The 13834-nt window shown below is 51.7% G+C and overlaps 1 protein-coding gene across 3 annotated transcripts in view; it reads right to left on the bottom strand.

Moving 5' to 3' along the window:
* The window catches only part of FLI1 (Fli-1 proto-oncogene, ETS transcription factor), an 85573-nt gene that overhangs the window by 29627 nt on the left and 42112 nt on the right, over window positions 1–13834 (bottom strand). For all 3 annotated transcript variants that reach the window (XM_079326688.1, XM_079326690.1, XM_079326689.1), the window contains one exon: window positions 8938–9146. In XM_079326688.1, the coding sequence (XP_079182814.1) occupies window positions 8938–9146 (209 nt within the window). The remainder of the gene's footprint in view (window positions 1–8937; window positions 9147–13834) is intronic.

The raw sequence follows: 13834 nt of genomic DNA, 5'->3' as shown, positions 1-13834 counted from the left end.
CACACTGTGCTCCAGGCTGTCACACTCTCCTCCAGGTGTCACACAGTGTCCCAGGGTGTGACATTGTGCTCCAGGGTGTCACACTGTGCTCCAGGCTGTCACACTCTCCTCCAGGTGTCACACAGTGTCCCAGGGTGTGACATTGTGCTGCAGGGTCTCACATTGTGCTCCAGGGTCTCACATTGTGCTCCAGGCTGTCACACTCTGCTCTAGGTGTCACATTGTGCTCCAGGGTGTCACACTGTGCTCCAGGCTGTCACACTCTGCTCCAGGTGTCACACAGTGTCCCAGGGTGTGACATTGTGCTCCAAGGTCTCACATTGCTCTCCAGGGGCTCAGAATGTTCTCCAGGGGCTCAGACTGGTCACTGATCCTGGCCAGTGACCAGCCTCCAACCTCCTCTCCTGCCTGCCTGGGCACTTGGGTTGTCTCTCCCATCCTGCTCTGGAGTTAAATTTCCCTGGAAAATGCTCCTACAGATGGGCAGGCACTATTTATGATCAAATAATTCTGTGTATTCCTCTCATACAGCTCCATGGGGAACTGTTCCAGCACAGAGCCCACCTGCAGTGCTGGGTCCAGCTCTGGGGCTCCCAGCACAAGAAGGATGTGGAGCTGCTGGAGCAAATCCAGAGGAGAACATGGAGATGTTCAGAGGGCTGGACTCCCTCTGCTCTGGAGCCAGGCTGGGAAGCTGTGGGTGTTCACCTGGAAAAGGCTCCAGGGAGAGCTCAGAGCCCCTGCCAGGGCATAAAGGGCTGGAGAGGGACTGGGAACAAGGGATGGAGGGACAGGACACAGGGAATGGCTCCCACTGCCAGAGTGCAAGGCTGGGTGGATATTGGGCAGGAATTGTTCCCTGTCAGGGTGGGCAGGGCTGGCACAGGGTGCCCAGAGCAGCTGTGGCTGCCCCTGGATCCCTGGCAGTGCCCAAGGCCAGGCAGGACAGGGCTTGGAGCAGCCTGGGACAGGGGAAGGTGTCCCTGCCCATGGCAGGGGCTTGCATTTGGATGATGTCTAAGGTTCCTTCCAGCCCAAACCTCTCAGGGATTCTGTGACTGTGATATGCAGACTCTTGGGTAACAACACCTTCTGAAGAGCCTCTCCATGTTTCTGCTGGCCTGGAATGAGCACAGGGACAGAGTAGAGCCCTTGGCTGGCTGTGCTCCCTGCACACCCACATGACCCTCACTCTGAAGTAACCAAAATAACCCCAGGGCTGTGAGATCCCCTCCGTGGTTTTGTGATGATCTTTCACAACACAGACTCTGCTCTGGCATTCCAAGCCTGCCCATCCCTTACTCTGTGTCTCAGCAGCCAAACCCAGAGAGCCAAGTACCAGAGACATCTGGCAGAAAGGTCTGAAGAGAACTTTAAGGGACTGAGGTGCTTCTACCAGGCACTGTGGGCAGAGAAGCCACTGCACTAATCCTGCAGGACACTGAATGGGCTCCAGGTACCTGCAGGGTCATGCCCATGTGGCTGCAGAGCTGCCTGGCTTCCCTCTGGGGAAGTTTTTGGGATGGATGCATCCAGAGTTAACCCTGTTGGACACACATAACTGGGAATAGCATCACCCAAACTGAACTGAGCAGGAGGCTGAGCTGTCCCTGAGAAAACACCATGGAATCTTCAGTGACAGCAAGTGAGAGGATCCTTCACTTTGTGCCCTCTGGAACCCAGCATTTCCTACCAAACACAGCCTCTTCTAGGGAACTGAGACAGTTCTGCCAGTCTGAGTCAGCCCTGCAGCCCCTGCCCTGCCCAGCCCCAGGTGAGGGATTTATTCCAGCAGGATGGAGGTGGAGCTGTGGCCATACAGGGAAGGATTCAGCCTGGGGAACAGCAACAGTGCCAGAGGACAGCAGGGAGCTGGGAGCTGTGCATGGTGTATTCATGGAATACCCATGGCTGGGATTCAGAGAAACACTCCCTCACCATTTGAAAGGTTTGTGGGAGGGCATGTCAGATGCCAGATCAATCCCTGACTTTTCTCAGACTCCAGATGTTCCAGAGGCTCTCCATTCTGGATTTGCCCAGGCTCTGGCAGGAAGCACTGTGGCTGCACACAGGTAAATGGCTACAGGATGATTTCACAAGCACAGTCCCTGTGGCAGGGGTAGAGTCCAAGGAACATGAGCAGAGCTCATTCCCACTGCCCAGAGGCTCCTTGTTCCAGCAGCTCTCTTCTCTGGGGATGCCAAGGAAAGTTTTTCCTACACTGGCCAAAATGGACAAGCAGCTCGCCTGGCACTGGCCAGTAAATCCTCTGTCCAGCTCCAGCCTGGGCTCCAGAGGTGTGGAAATAAAACAATCACTGTCCCTGGGCTCTGTCTAGGAATCACCTTTGGCTTCTGCTTGAAAGAGCAAAATAATGGATTTCAGGAATTTCTGAACCTGACTCAGGGGAATCACTCCTCCTTTCTATCCCTATTTCCTATCCTTTCATTCTACCTTTCTTCCACCCCTCTTTTCTTTTACAGGATGCTACTTTTTGGTGTGGAGTCCCATTTTAATTTGTTGTTGTTGAGTGGAGGAATTTAGAGCAGACACCGATATTCTGCTCGTGGTCCGCTCTTACAGAATGAGCAGTCAGCTACCCAAACTTACACCTGCCTGCACTTCAGGAATGCCTCAGGAAGAGGGAAACTCCCCTGAAAGATGCTGTATGTTGGGAAAAATAAGGATTGTAAAGAAAGGGCTCACAGATATGCATGTATAGCAGAAAGATCTTTGAATGTAGAATCTGAAGAAGGAATAGAAATTGAAACAAGTTTTGATATAGAAGAAAAGATTTGCTGAGCCAGTCTTACTGGATAACTAAGAGGTGAGTTGGAAGGGGTTTTTATGACTCAGAGAAAAGTCATAAATCCACCTCAAACAAAATATGTTTTTACCAAGCAAAAAGATTTTCACAGGCAAACAAAAATGCCAATGTTGCAAGCAGAAAAAAAAAAAAAAATCTCAAAAATTTCCACTGAAAAAACCGTGAAAAACAGCTTCTAGCTTAAACTGTAACACACTAACTTTTGTGATTGGGAAATAGTAACATGAATATGGTAATGTTAGTAGTTGTAATAGTAAAGGTATTGATTGGTTGTCATGTTTTAAGATGCTCTGCAATGAAAAGTGTATAATGCACTGTAACCAGAACTAGAGCTGACTTCAGATGAACCCAGAGCTGATGCTGGAAAAGCTGTGGGCTGGGCTCTTATCACCCCCAACCTGTGGATTGCTACATCCTCTGCACACAACAAACAACATTTAACACAATAACTAACTTGCCGTGCCGTTGGATGCAATAAACAGCATTTCAAAGAGCCGCTGGAGCCCCATCCCCGCTGGCTGTCAGAGCTGCCCGAGGGTGCGGGGCTGGCGTGTTTCGGACAGGCACGGGCGGTGCTCGCCCGTCAGGGCTCGCACGGCAGCGCAGCCCGGGCTCGGTGCGACACAGCCCCGCCACACCCGGGACAAATCTCAGCGCTGTATTCATGTTCTGGAGCGAGAAGAACCTTAAACCTCACAGAATCCATTTGTGGGGGTATCAAAACCCCCCTGGTGAGGGTCTCACGGACCCCTGAGTCACAGGTGTTGAATTCTAACCCCTGGGGAAATTACAAACCCAGAGGGAATGGAAACAAGCCACTAAAATAAGTAAAGTGTAAATTAGACTTTTAGAACGTAGATAAATAGACTTTTTGGAATGTTTCTGTTAAGGGACACGTGGCCAAGATGGAGAATTTGGGGGGTAGACACCTCTTCCTCCTTCTCCATGTCATCCATGTTGGGTGACACGTTGGCACTCTTGGATTGGATGGGGTCAGGGCCGGATCATTTAATAAAATTGTATTGTATTGGAAAATTGTTATAAACATGTAGCAGGCAATTTAGGCTATATAAGATAAGCCCTGCCTTCACCAGGCAGATTCCACCATGGATGCCCAGATGGGCAGACCACTGTTAGCCGGGCAAAAAGTTCCTGAGATAAGAAACAATAAACAATCCTTGAAGCCTCTGAAAACCATCTCCAGCAATCTCTCATCAGCTGTTTTGGGAAAAACCAGAATTTAAACCACTGCATGTCCTTCTGAGGTGATCTGGGAAAAAGGAGAAACCTCACACTGGGACAGGGTTTGGGTGTCCAAGCCCATCCAGTCCCACCCTCCAGCACCTGCCACTGTCCCAGGCTGCTCCAAGCCCTGTCCAACCTGGCTCAGACACCTGCAGGGATGGAGCAGCCACAGCTGCTCTGGGATGTCTCTGCTGAATAGCTCCAAGGCATTTCCAAAGCACCAACGTCATTATTTCAGCTGGATCAAATCCGTGCCACAGCTGGGGTTGCCCAGGGAATCTGCCCACACTCATCAGCACAGAACTTTCTTTGATATTTGAAGATCTGACACATTTTGTAATATTTTTTAAAAATCGTTCACTGAGTTTAGCTGCAAGTGCAGATCTGGGGAAGCTCAGTAAATACAGTCAAGATCTGGAATTCCTGTTGCTTTGTTCATTTGAAATTTATGTAAAATATAAAGAAAACTATTTTACTAACATTGGCTGAAAATTGGCTTAAACTTTACCCAGCATTTCTCTAAGTAATCTTCCTCCTTTATTCAGTAAAATTTCAAATGTGAAAGATTTTTTGTTGATTTTTTTGTTTATTTGTTGTTGGGGTTTTTTTCTGGTTTTTTTTCTGTTGGTTTTGGTTTTTTTTTTGTTTTTTTTTTTTTTTTTTTTGTTTGGTTTTTGGTATATAATTTTAAATGGATTTTGCTCAGAGCAAGGTGCTGTCTGAGGGCAAGGGCATAACCTGCTTCAGGGTCTGATAACAGTACAGGAGTTAATGAAATTTCCACATCTGAATCTTGCAATAGTGCAGAATTCCCACCTTTTCTCCTAAAACTTTGATCCCTGCCTGAACAACCCCTACAGACAGTAAGGATGTACCTGGAAAATTCTTTCCAGTTTGAGGGTAAACCAGGGGATCCTGACACAGAGTAGAAAGCTGGGTGGGTTTTCCATGCTGTTTAGCCTTCAGGGAGGTCCTACAAAGACCCTTCTGCCACCCTGCTGAGCACCAAAGCAGCTCAGCACACCCTCGGCCCTGCTTCTGGTCCCTGAGAGACAGGGCAAAGCTGGGAGCTGTCCCTGCTGTCCCCAGCTCCAGCACTGCTGGGTCCCCAGAGCTGTGACTCTGCTGGAGCTGTGTCCCCTCCTGGAGCTCTGTCCCTGCTGGAGCTGTGTCCCTGCTGGAGCTGTGTTCCCACTGGAGCTGTGTCCCTGCTTCAGCTGTGACCCCTCTGGAGCTGTGTCACTGGAGCTCTGTCCCTGCTGGAGCTGTGTCCCCTCTGGAGCTGTGTCCTTGCTGGAGCTGTGTCCCCACTGGAGCTGTGTCACCTCTGGAGCTGTCACCCTGCTGGAGCTGTGACCCTGCTGGAGCTGTGTTCTCTCTGGAGCTGTGTCCCCGCTGAAGCTGTGTCCCCACTGGAGCTGTGTCCCCACTGGAGCTGTCACCCTGCTGGAGCTGTGACCCCTCTGGAGCTGTGTCCCCTCTGGAGCTGTGTCCTGTCTGGAGCTGTGTCCTCTCTGGAGCTGTGTCCCTGCTGGAGCTGTGCCCCTGCTTCAGCTGTGACCCTGCTGGGGCTGTGTCCCTGCTGGAGCTGAGTCCCTGCTGGAGCTCTGTCCCCGCTGGAGCTGTGTTCCCACTAGAGCTCTGTCCCTGCTGGAGCTGTGTCCCGGCTGGAGCTGTGTCCCTGCTGGGGCTGTGACCCTGCTGGAGCTGTGTCCCTGCTGGAGCTGTGTCCCCACTGGAGCTCTGTCCCTGCTGGAGCTGTGACCCTGCTGGGGCTGTGTCCCTGCTGGAGCTGTGTCCCCACTGGAGCTGTGTCCCCTCTGGAGCTGTGTCCCCACTGGAGCTCTGTCCCTGCTGGAGCTGTGTCCCCTCTGGAGCTGTGTCCCTGCTGGAGCTGTGTCCCTGCTGGAGCTGTGTCCCTGGCAGAGCACACAGGCCCCCCCCTCCCCCCCAGCCCCCAGCAGCAGTGCCAGCCCAGGTGACAGCACAACAAAGGCTGATCGTGCAGAGGAGGCAGCTGCAACACGGGGAGAGGGCACTTGAGGAACAAGAGGCAGGAACAGAGGCAGGGGCACACTGGGGGCTGTTCAGCCTGCAGCTGGAGATAAATGGGATTGGGGCTGGGATTGGAATTGGGGCTAGGATTGGCATTGGCATTGGCACTTGGATTGGCCTTGGGGTTAAGATTGGCATTGGGTTTGGCATTAGTGTTAGGGTTGGAATTGGTATTGGCACTGGCACTGGCATTGGATCTGGGATTTGAATTGGCATGGGGCTGGTATTGGCATTGCAATTGGCACAGGGATTGGCATAGGCATTGGTGTTGGGATTAGGGCTGGGATTGGGTTTGGCATTGGGATTGGCACTGGCATTGGGGTTGAGATTGGGGGCAGGGTTTGGGATTGACATTGGGATTGGCACTGACATTTAAACTGGGATTAGGGCTGGGATTTGGTTTAGCATTGGGATTGGCACAGGCATTGGGGTTGGGATTAGGGCAGGGTTTGGGCACCCACACGTGTGTGGGGTTGGCCAGGCAGCTGATGGGCAGGCAGGGAGTGGCTGCAGTGGCCCAGGGAAGGGAAGAGCAGATGGAGGAGTCAGGGGAATGTTCTCCTGTCCTAGCTGCCCTGGAGCTCCCATGCCAAGGAGTTACCCAGAGGCAGGGTGGGAGCCCTGGCAGTGCATGGCCCTGACACTCACAGCAGCCTTTTCTTCTCTCCTGACAGGGGTCACCTCTCTTTAGGGACACATTTTGTGTCCAAGAACCTCAGAGTTTTGAGCAAGTCTGTAAAGAAGGATTTCCTGTGTGCCCAGAACCAGCACACTCCAGGGCCCTTTTCCATGGCTCCCAGGGCTCCTACAGCTTTTCATGAATCAGCTTGTCCGGGCAAATTTATTTCCCTTTTTTTCTGAGCAGAGGAGGAAATGTGCACACCGGAATCACCACAGAAAGACAGCCCAGGATGTTTCATTCCAGAGCACATGGAACAACTTGGACAATTTGGGTGTACAAGCATGGATACACTCAGAATGATACAGAGCCTGTGCTTACAGGATCTGCACAGGCAGGTGTGGTTCATGGCAGCTCAGAGGATGTGGAGGGCTCCACTTGGGAAGATTGCCAGATTTCCCTGGGACAGAGGAGTGGAAAGGAAGGAACCCCTTTGTATTTGTGGGTCTGGCTGTGTGTGAGCAATCACAGAATCCCAGGATGGTTTGGGTTGGGAGGGACCTTAAAGCTCATCCCATCCCATCCCATCCCATCCCATCCCATTCCATCCCATCCCCTGCCATGGGCAGGGACACCTCCACTACTCCAGGCTGGTCCAAATGTCATCCTTGATTTGGGCAAAGGCTCCATTCTCCTTTTCCTAAGAAAACCATCCTCAGTAGCCAAAGGTAACCCCCAGGTTACTTGCAAGATCCATCTCTCTGTGTTATACTTTTTTAGGAAATAACTCATTTTCCCATGTTTCACCCCAATTCTGAGATTGGGAACACAGTGCAAATACCCACATGGTTTTCATGAAGTCAAGCAATGCTACTGATGTACAATTAGGGTGAGATGGAGTTCAGCCTACAAATGATCCCCAAGAAAGCAACTGCCACAAAGGCCTTTATCGGACAGTAAAATCAGCATCTACTGTACACTCACGAGGAAAAAACAGCATGCTGCTGTTTGATGTCTTTAACAGCATCATCTCCCTGTAGAGGCCTGAAAGTGCAAGGCTGCTTTCTGTTTCCAACTCTGTGCTCTGCTGTGTTCTCAGAGACCAGGAAAATGTGCTGCTAAACTCACCCTAAAGTAGAAAAGCCCTTGAGAGTTTCAGTGTGAAGCACTACAAATGCTAGAGATGGTTGTGACTTTGAAATTCAAATCACATTTAAAAATAATGTGAACTCTAAAAACTTTTGCTAAGAACCAAAAGTGTATCTACAACATATCTATATTTAAAACTGAAAAAAAAATGATATTTTTACACTTAAAAATTATGTTTAAAAAGGTGAAATTTGTTTCCAGTCTGTGAACTTGTAGTAATGTTTCTAAAAGGGGCTACCTGAGTGCTATAACAAAATATTTTCAAGCCATTCAATTTCCCATTGACCAAGGTGAAAAGATTCACCTCTAAGTACAAATGGCAGGGGCTGGGCTGCCCTTTGGTGTGAGCTGGGCAGCTTACACCTCCCCCAGTCACACCTCCAGTTACTCCTGAATTCTCTGTGTCACTTCTGTCACAAGGGGTGGTGGGCAGAGGCTTTGGTTTTGTTCCACCTCACAGACTCCCATAAAGGACCTCAGTCTCCTCCTTCTCCCTTCTTCATGGAAAAGCTTTCCATTTCCAGAGGTTTGCTTGTACCCTGGTAGAGCACAAATAACAAGTGTCCTTCAGTGAATCCCTTGCAGCCCAGCAGTGCAGCTGTCAGAGCCTCACTGACAGAAACTCTGATTTTTGCTGCATGTTCTCCTCTGTGAGCACCTGGAACCACAGAGCATCCAGAGGTGAAATGCGGGATTTCCAGCAGCATCTAGAGTATGAGCTCTGCCCTGGCAAACCTCATGCCCAGTTTATGGAGTGTTCATGGAGATTGGGAGGGACACATGCTGCAGAACTGCACCAGAGGGATGCTCAGGCTGTTAAAAATGAGTCACAAAAGAAGGAATTGCAGGAGAGTGGGACATGGCCCTGCACAGAGAGGGTTTGTGATGTGCAGGACAAGAGCACAAAAGTGTGTGCTTTGCCTTTGTTTGGGGACTTGGATTCAGGAGTCGTGTTCAACAATCCCTGTGGGTCCCTCCCAGCCTGGGAACTCTGCGATTCCACGACTGCGACTCTGTAAGTGTGCAAAGGCTCCTTCCTTACCTGGATCCGTTCATGTGGTCATACTCCCGCTTGACGCTGACCCTGACGGGCTGGTTGATCCACTCCTGCTGGGGGGGCAGGGCGTTGATCTTGTGGGGCTGCCCGAAGTCGGGGCTGCCGGAGGCCGTCATGTCCTTGGGCAGCTGCGCGGCCGCGCCGAACGAGGGCTCGAACAGGGACTGGTCGTCGCTCACCACCGACAGAGCCTCCTGGGGAGAGACAGCAGCTCAGAGCCCTGTGCAGCAGCTGCCCTCTGCTTCCCATGAGCTGGGAGCAGCTGCAGAGCCCCACAGCTGCCCCACGGCCACCGGGCAGGGGAGCCAGAGCCCGGGCTGCAGAGCCCCTGTGCAAACCAGGGCTGCCCTGCTCTGCTATGCTCTTCCCTTCTCTGCTCTGCCCTGCCCTGCCATCCTCTGCCCTGCACTGTTCTGCCCTGCTCTGTCCTGCCCTGCCCTGCCATCCTCTGCTCTGCCCTGCCCTCCCCTGCTCTGCACTGTTCTGCCCTGCTCTACCCTGCCCTGCCCTGCTGTGCCATCCTCTGCCCTGCACCTCTCTGCCCTTCCCTTCCCTTCCCTTCCCTTCCCTTCCCTTCCCTTCCCTTCCCTTCCCTTCCCTTCCCTTCCCTTCCCTTCCCTTCCCTTCCCTTCCCTTCCCTTCCCTTCCCTTCCCTTCCCTTCCCTTCCCTTCCCTTCCCTTCCCTTCCCTTCCCTTCCCTTCCCTTCCCTTCCCTTCCCTTCCCTTCCCTGCCCTGCCCTGCCCTGCCCTGCCCTGCCCTGCCCTGCCCTGCCCTGCCCTGCCCTGCCCTGCTCTGCCCTTCTCTGCCCTGCTCTGCCCTGCCCTGCTCTGCCCTGCCCTGCCCTGCTCTGCCCTGCCCTGCCCTGCTCTGCCCTGCCCTGCTCTGCCCTGCCCTGCCCTGCCCTGCTCTGCCCTGCCCTGCTCTGCCCTGCCCTGCCCTGCTCTGCCCTGCCCTGCCCTGCCCTGCCCTGCCCTGCCCTGCCCTGCTCTGCCCTGCCCTGCTCTGCCCTGCCCTGCCCTGCCCTGCTCTGCCCTGGCCTGCCCTGCTCTGCCCTGCTCTGCTCTGCCCTTCCCTGCCCTGTTCTGCTTGGCTGGCTGCTGGCTTTGGGTGGGAGCAGCTTTCAGGTTCACTGGAGGTCTGCAAGCAGTGGAGGAGCTGCTGGGGCTGTCACCCCACGGGCTGTGTCACCCCACGGGCTGTGTCACCCCAAAATGCTCACTGTGAGCAGCCCATCCTAGTGAGTGACCTGCCCAGTGAGTGACTGCTGCTCCAAGCCCCACTGCTGTGTGTGGGAACACCTCTGGAGTGGCACCTGAAGGTCTCTATGTCTCCTTTCAGAGAGTTTGTGCCCTGTTTGTGTTTTGAGGTTGGTGCTGAAGGAGAAGCAGCCAGAGCAGGTCACAGTTATGGGTGTTCGTGGTGGGGGAAAAAATGCATTACTTTACACTTTTTGTTTATTTTGTGGGAAGTCAAGGGCTGGTGTGTTACCAAACTGTGCATTTCTAGAAATGCTTAAAAACAGGAAATTGTTATCCCTTCTTTTTTTTCTTTTCTTTTTTTTTTTTTTTTTTTTTTTTTTTAATTCTCCCCCCTTGCTGAAACTCCAAATATTGACAAGAAGTTCTGACTATACATTTCCTTGTGTGGATGTGCTCGGGTTTTCCAAGCAAATAGTGCTGGGCTCCTGATGGCTTTGGCACAGCCCTGCCTGACTCAAAGTGCATCTGGCAAGGGCTGCCTGCTCTGGAGGGAGCTCAGCTAACCACACACAACACAGCTGCCTTTATGAGTGGCAGGGCAGAAACCGAAGGAGGAACCTCCTGCACTGAAAGCAGCCCCCACTTTAATGTGAGCTGATGGAGCAGGCTCCAAAACAAAGCTACAGAGTCACCTACTCTGGGCACTTAGTGCTTAAAAGCCACCCAGCACTGGTGTGTGGGCTGCAGAGCACACAGAGCTGAGAGCTGGTGTGCTCAGCCTGAACAGGGAGCTCCTAAAAATAACAGATCATTGCTCTCTCTCCATCCCCCCAACTCCTCTCCCTCCCCCAGTAGTTGTTTCAGAGGTTTGTTTTGTAAATTCTTCCATAAGCAGGGAGGGAAACAGAAATTCTGAAAGCTTAGAGAAGTGCAGCTTCTGGAATGACACGAGAGTCTAAGCACAAATCAGATACCACCAGGCTCATGACAGTGTCACAAAAAAACGTCAATAATTCAGAGTCTGCTGGGTAAACATGAAAATCCCCCTCAGCCTGAAGTTAACCCATTTAGAGAGAGTCAGGCCTACAAAAATCAGCACTTTTCTATCTCTGATCTCAGATCATATAACAAACCCCAACAAGCCCAAGTGGCCTAGAATTGGAGTGAGCTTAAGCTTGCATTCAGAGGAACCCTCAAACTGCTGCCTAAATGTTGCTGAAGTTTCAGCATCTGCTGCAATTTGTGGTCAACTTCTCACACTGGTTGCAGCCACTAAAGGGCAAAGAGGAGGATTTTACCCCACACTGCCCAGTGGAGAAAGGAGTTCAACCTTTCCTGCAGCTTTTCCTTGGTGGATTCACAACCTTTCAAAAATATCTCTCCTTTTTCAGCTTTAGGGTAAGGAAGGGAGTGAAAGGTGTCCCTGGTGTGAATTGTGTCAGAAACCCCTCAAAGGGCTGGAATTATCTCCAGCCTGCAAACTTCAGCTGTGCAGGAAGGTACAAGAACAAGAGATGGTTCAGTCCTAAAAGGAGCAAGACTTCTTATCAGAGATCAGGATTTGCTGCTCCTCTGATTCCCTGAGGTCAGGATTCACCTCAGGCACAATGACACATGACACATTTGACACAAATGACACATTTTCTGCAGGCTTCTGCTTCCTGCCAGTACAAAAAGTGCCAGGTCCCCACCAGAGGTGCTGGGTGAGCCCCACACTGGGTGCTGGACTGGCTTAGTCTCAGCTGGGCAGAGACAAGGGAGCACCACTGCAAATTCATCAGATAAAGATTCTGCACGTTTGGGTTTGGAGATTTCCAGTCTGAAAACACACTCTAAAAACATACACAGAATTGGGATGTTTTTAGGGAAACAATATCTGGGAAAATTACTATAATGACAGTTACCTCACAAAATCAGTGTGAGATGTTGCTCAGATTTTTACTGATAATTCAGCACAACTTATGCAGGGGTTGGAGGGTTCTTCTGAATTCAAACTTAGGCAGGCACTCTTAATTCCAGGCTGCTTTTTCTGCTAAAGCCATTTTTCTTCTGAATAAAGGTTCTGGGAATAAGGAAATTTGAAAGCAGGGGTCTCTCTAGCTGTCCCAAAAACCCCCCAACCAAACAACACTCCACAGAATAACCCTGGACCAAGATCAATGGCTGGGGCTGCACTCACTATAATTTTACGCACAGCAGTAAGTACACACTGCTCTGTGACACAGAACCAGAGAACCTCCCCAGATAAGGATCTTCCTTGAAAGATAAAGTGGCTGCTCAGACCTGCCTGCATGCAACTGGTGTTAACTGGGACAGCAACAACCTCACTGGGGCACTGGGACTGAGCTCTGCCTTGTGCTGCACAAACAGTTCCAGTCCTGAAAACAGGAGAAGAAATCCAAAGCTGCTCTTGGCAGCTCCTGGGCCAGGAGTGGTTTGAGCTAAACCCGAGTGGGTGGCAGCTCAAAGGCTCAACCCTGAGCTGAGCCACCCTGGCAGATGGGGACAGATAGGGCTGGTGACATCTGCTCAGCTGCAGGAGCCCAGCACGAGCAATGCTGGTGACATGCAAGGCAAGTGGGGTGGCAGTGAGCCAGCCCTGCTGCCACCAGCTCAGCCCTGTGCCCAGGACACAACACAGGGACAAAACACACCTTCCAAGGGCCAGCCTGCTCAGGAGGGGAGAGCAGCAGCTCCACAAAATACCCAGCCTCTCTGCCTGGAATGGAGAGCTGCTCAGTGTTTGGGAAAACACTCCAAAGTGTCCCAGCTGCCAACACAGCCTGCCCAGACAGGGCACAGCCTGCAGCTCCCCCCTCGCTGCTGCTCAGCCTGTGGCCTGGGCTGGCCAGCCTGAGACAGGGGCTGTGTGTGCTGCTCTGGCATATATGTTACCTTATAGTGCCTCTGGGAATAGGCTGGCCTCAGTTTTTCCAGGTTTTAATCACATTCCTGGCATAAATGTGGCCGTGGCAGCTCACAGCAGGTCCAGCTCCTGGGCAGCCCAGCCCCAGGCTCTCCAGGGCAGCCACCAGTGACTGCCACAAATGAGGAGCACACACTCCTGCACCCTCAGGCAGGGATCTGTGGTGTGGCTCTTATTTACACAGCAGTTTCCAGTTGTGAGAGAGTCAATTATCAGCTTTGCCTTTATTTGGGTGAGCCATCTTGACCCAGGTCCCAAGGTGTGAGTGGGACATAGTGGGAGGCACAGTTTGGCTTTGCCCTGAGGGCAGGAACAGCCAGTCTGAGATTCTGGAAGGGCTGACAAACCACCAGTGCTTCAACCAAGTTGTTCTGATCTCCTTGCAAGGGAGATGACACATACACTCCAGCAAAGGTTTCACTTAGTTAATGAATTGAACAGGAGATTTGAGAAAGGAGAAAGGCCAGAGGAACAAGGGCTGGGGAGGTGAGCAGTCACCCCAGGTGTCCCCAGTAACTGAGATTATTCCATGTGAGTGCAATGAGATTTCACTGAACATCATCTTTTAGCCCTCTACATTCACTTTTCTGTCCATAACACTATTTAAAAGGCATTGCTAAAGATCAAAGCTTGATCCTCCTCTGCAAAGGCTGACTTAGAAGAGAAGGCAGTGCTGAGTACCTGAACCACTGTTCAGTCATGCAGAGATGATTCCACCACTAAAGGGGTGGCTATTTGCTTTCCTTTTTCCCCCTC

The sequence above is a fragment of the Erithacus rubecula genome, assembly GCF_903797595.1.
Source record: "Erithacus rubecula genome assembly, chromosome: 25".
Classification (NCBI taxonomy): Eukaryota; Metazoa; Chordata; class Aves; order Passeriformes; family Muscicapidae; genus Erithacus; species Erithacus rubecula.
The sequence above is the reverse complement of the archived record's forward strand: the minus strand, read 5'-3'. Positions and strand labels throughout refer to the sequence as shown.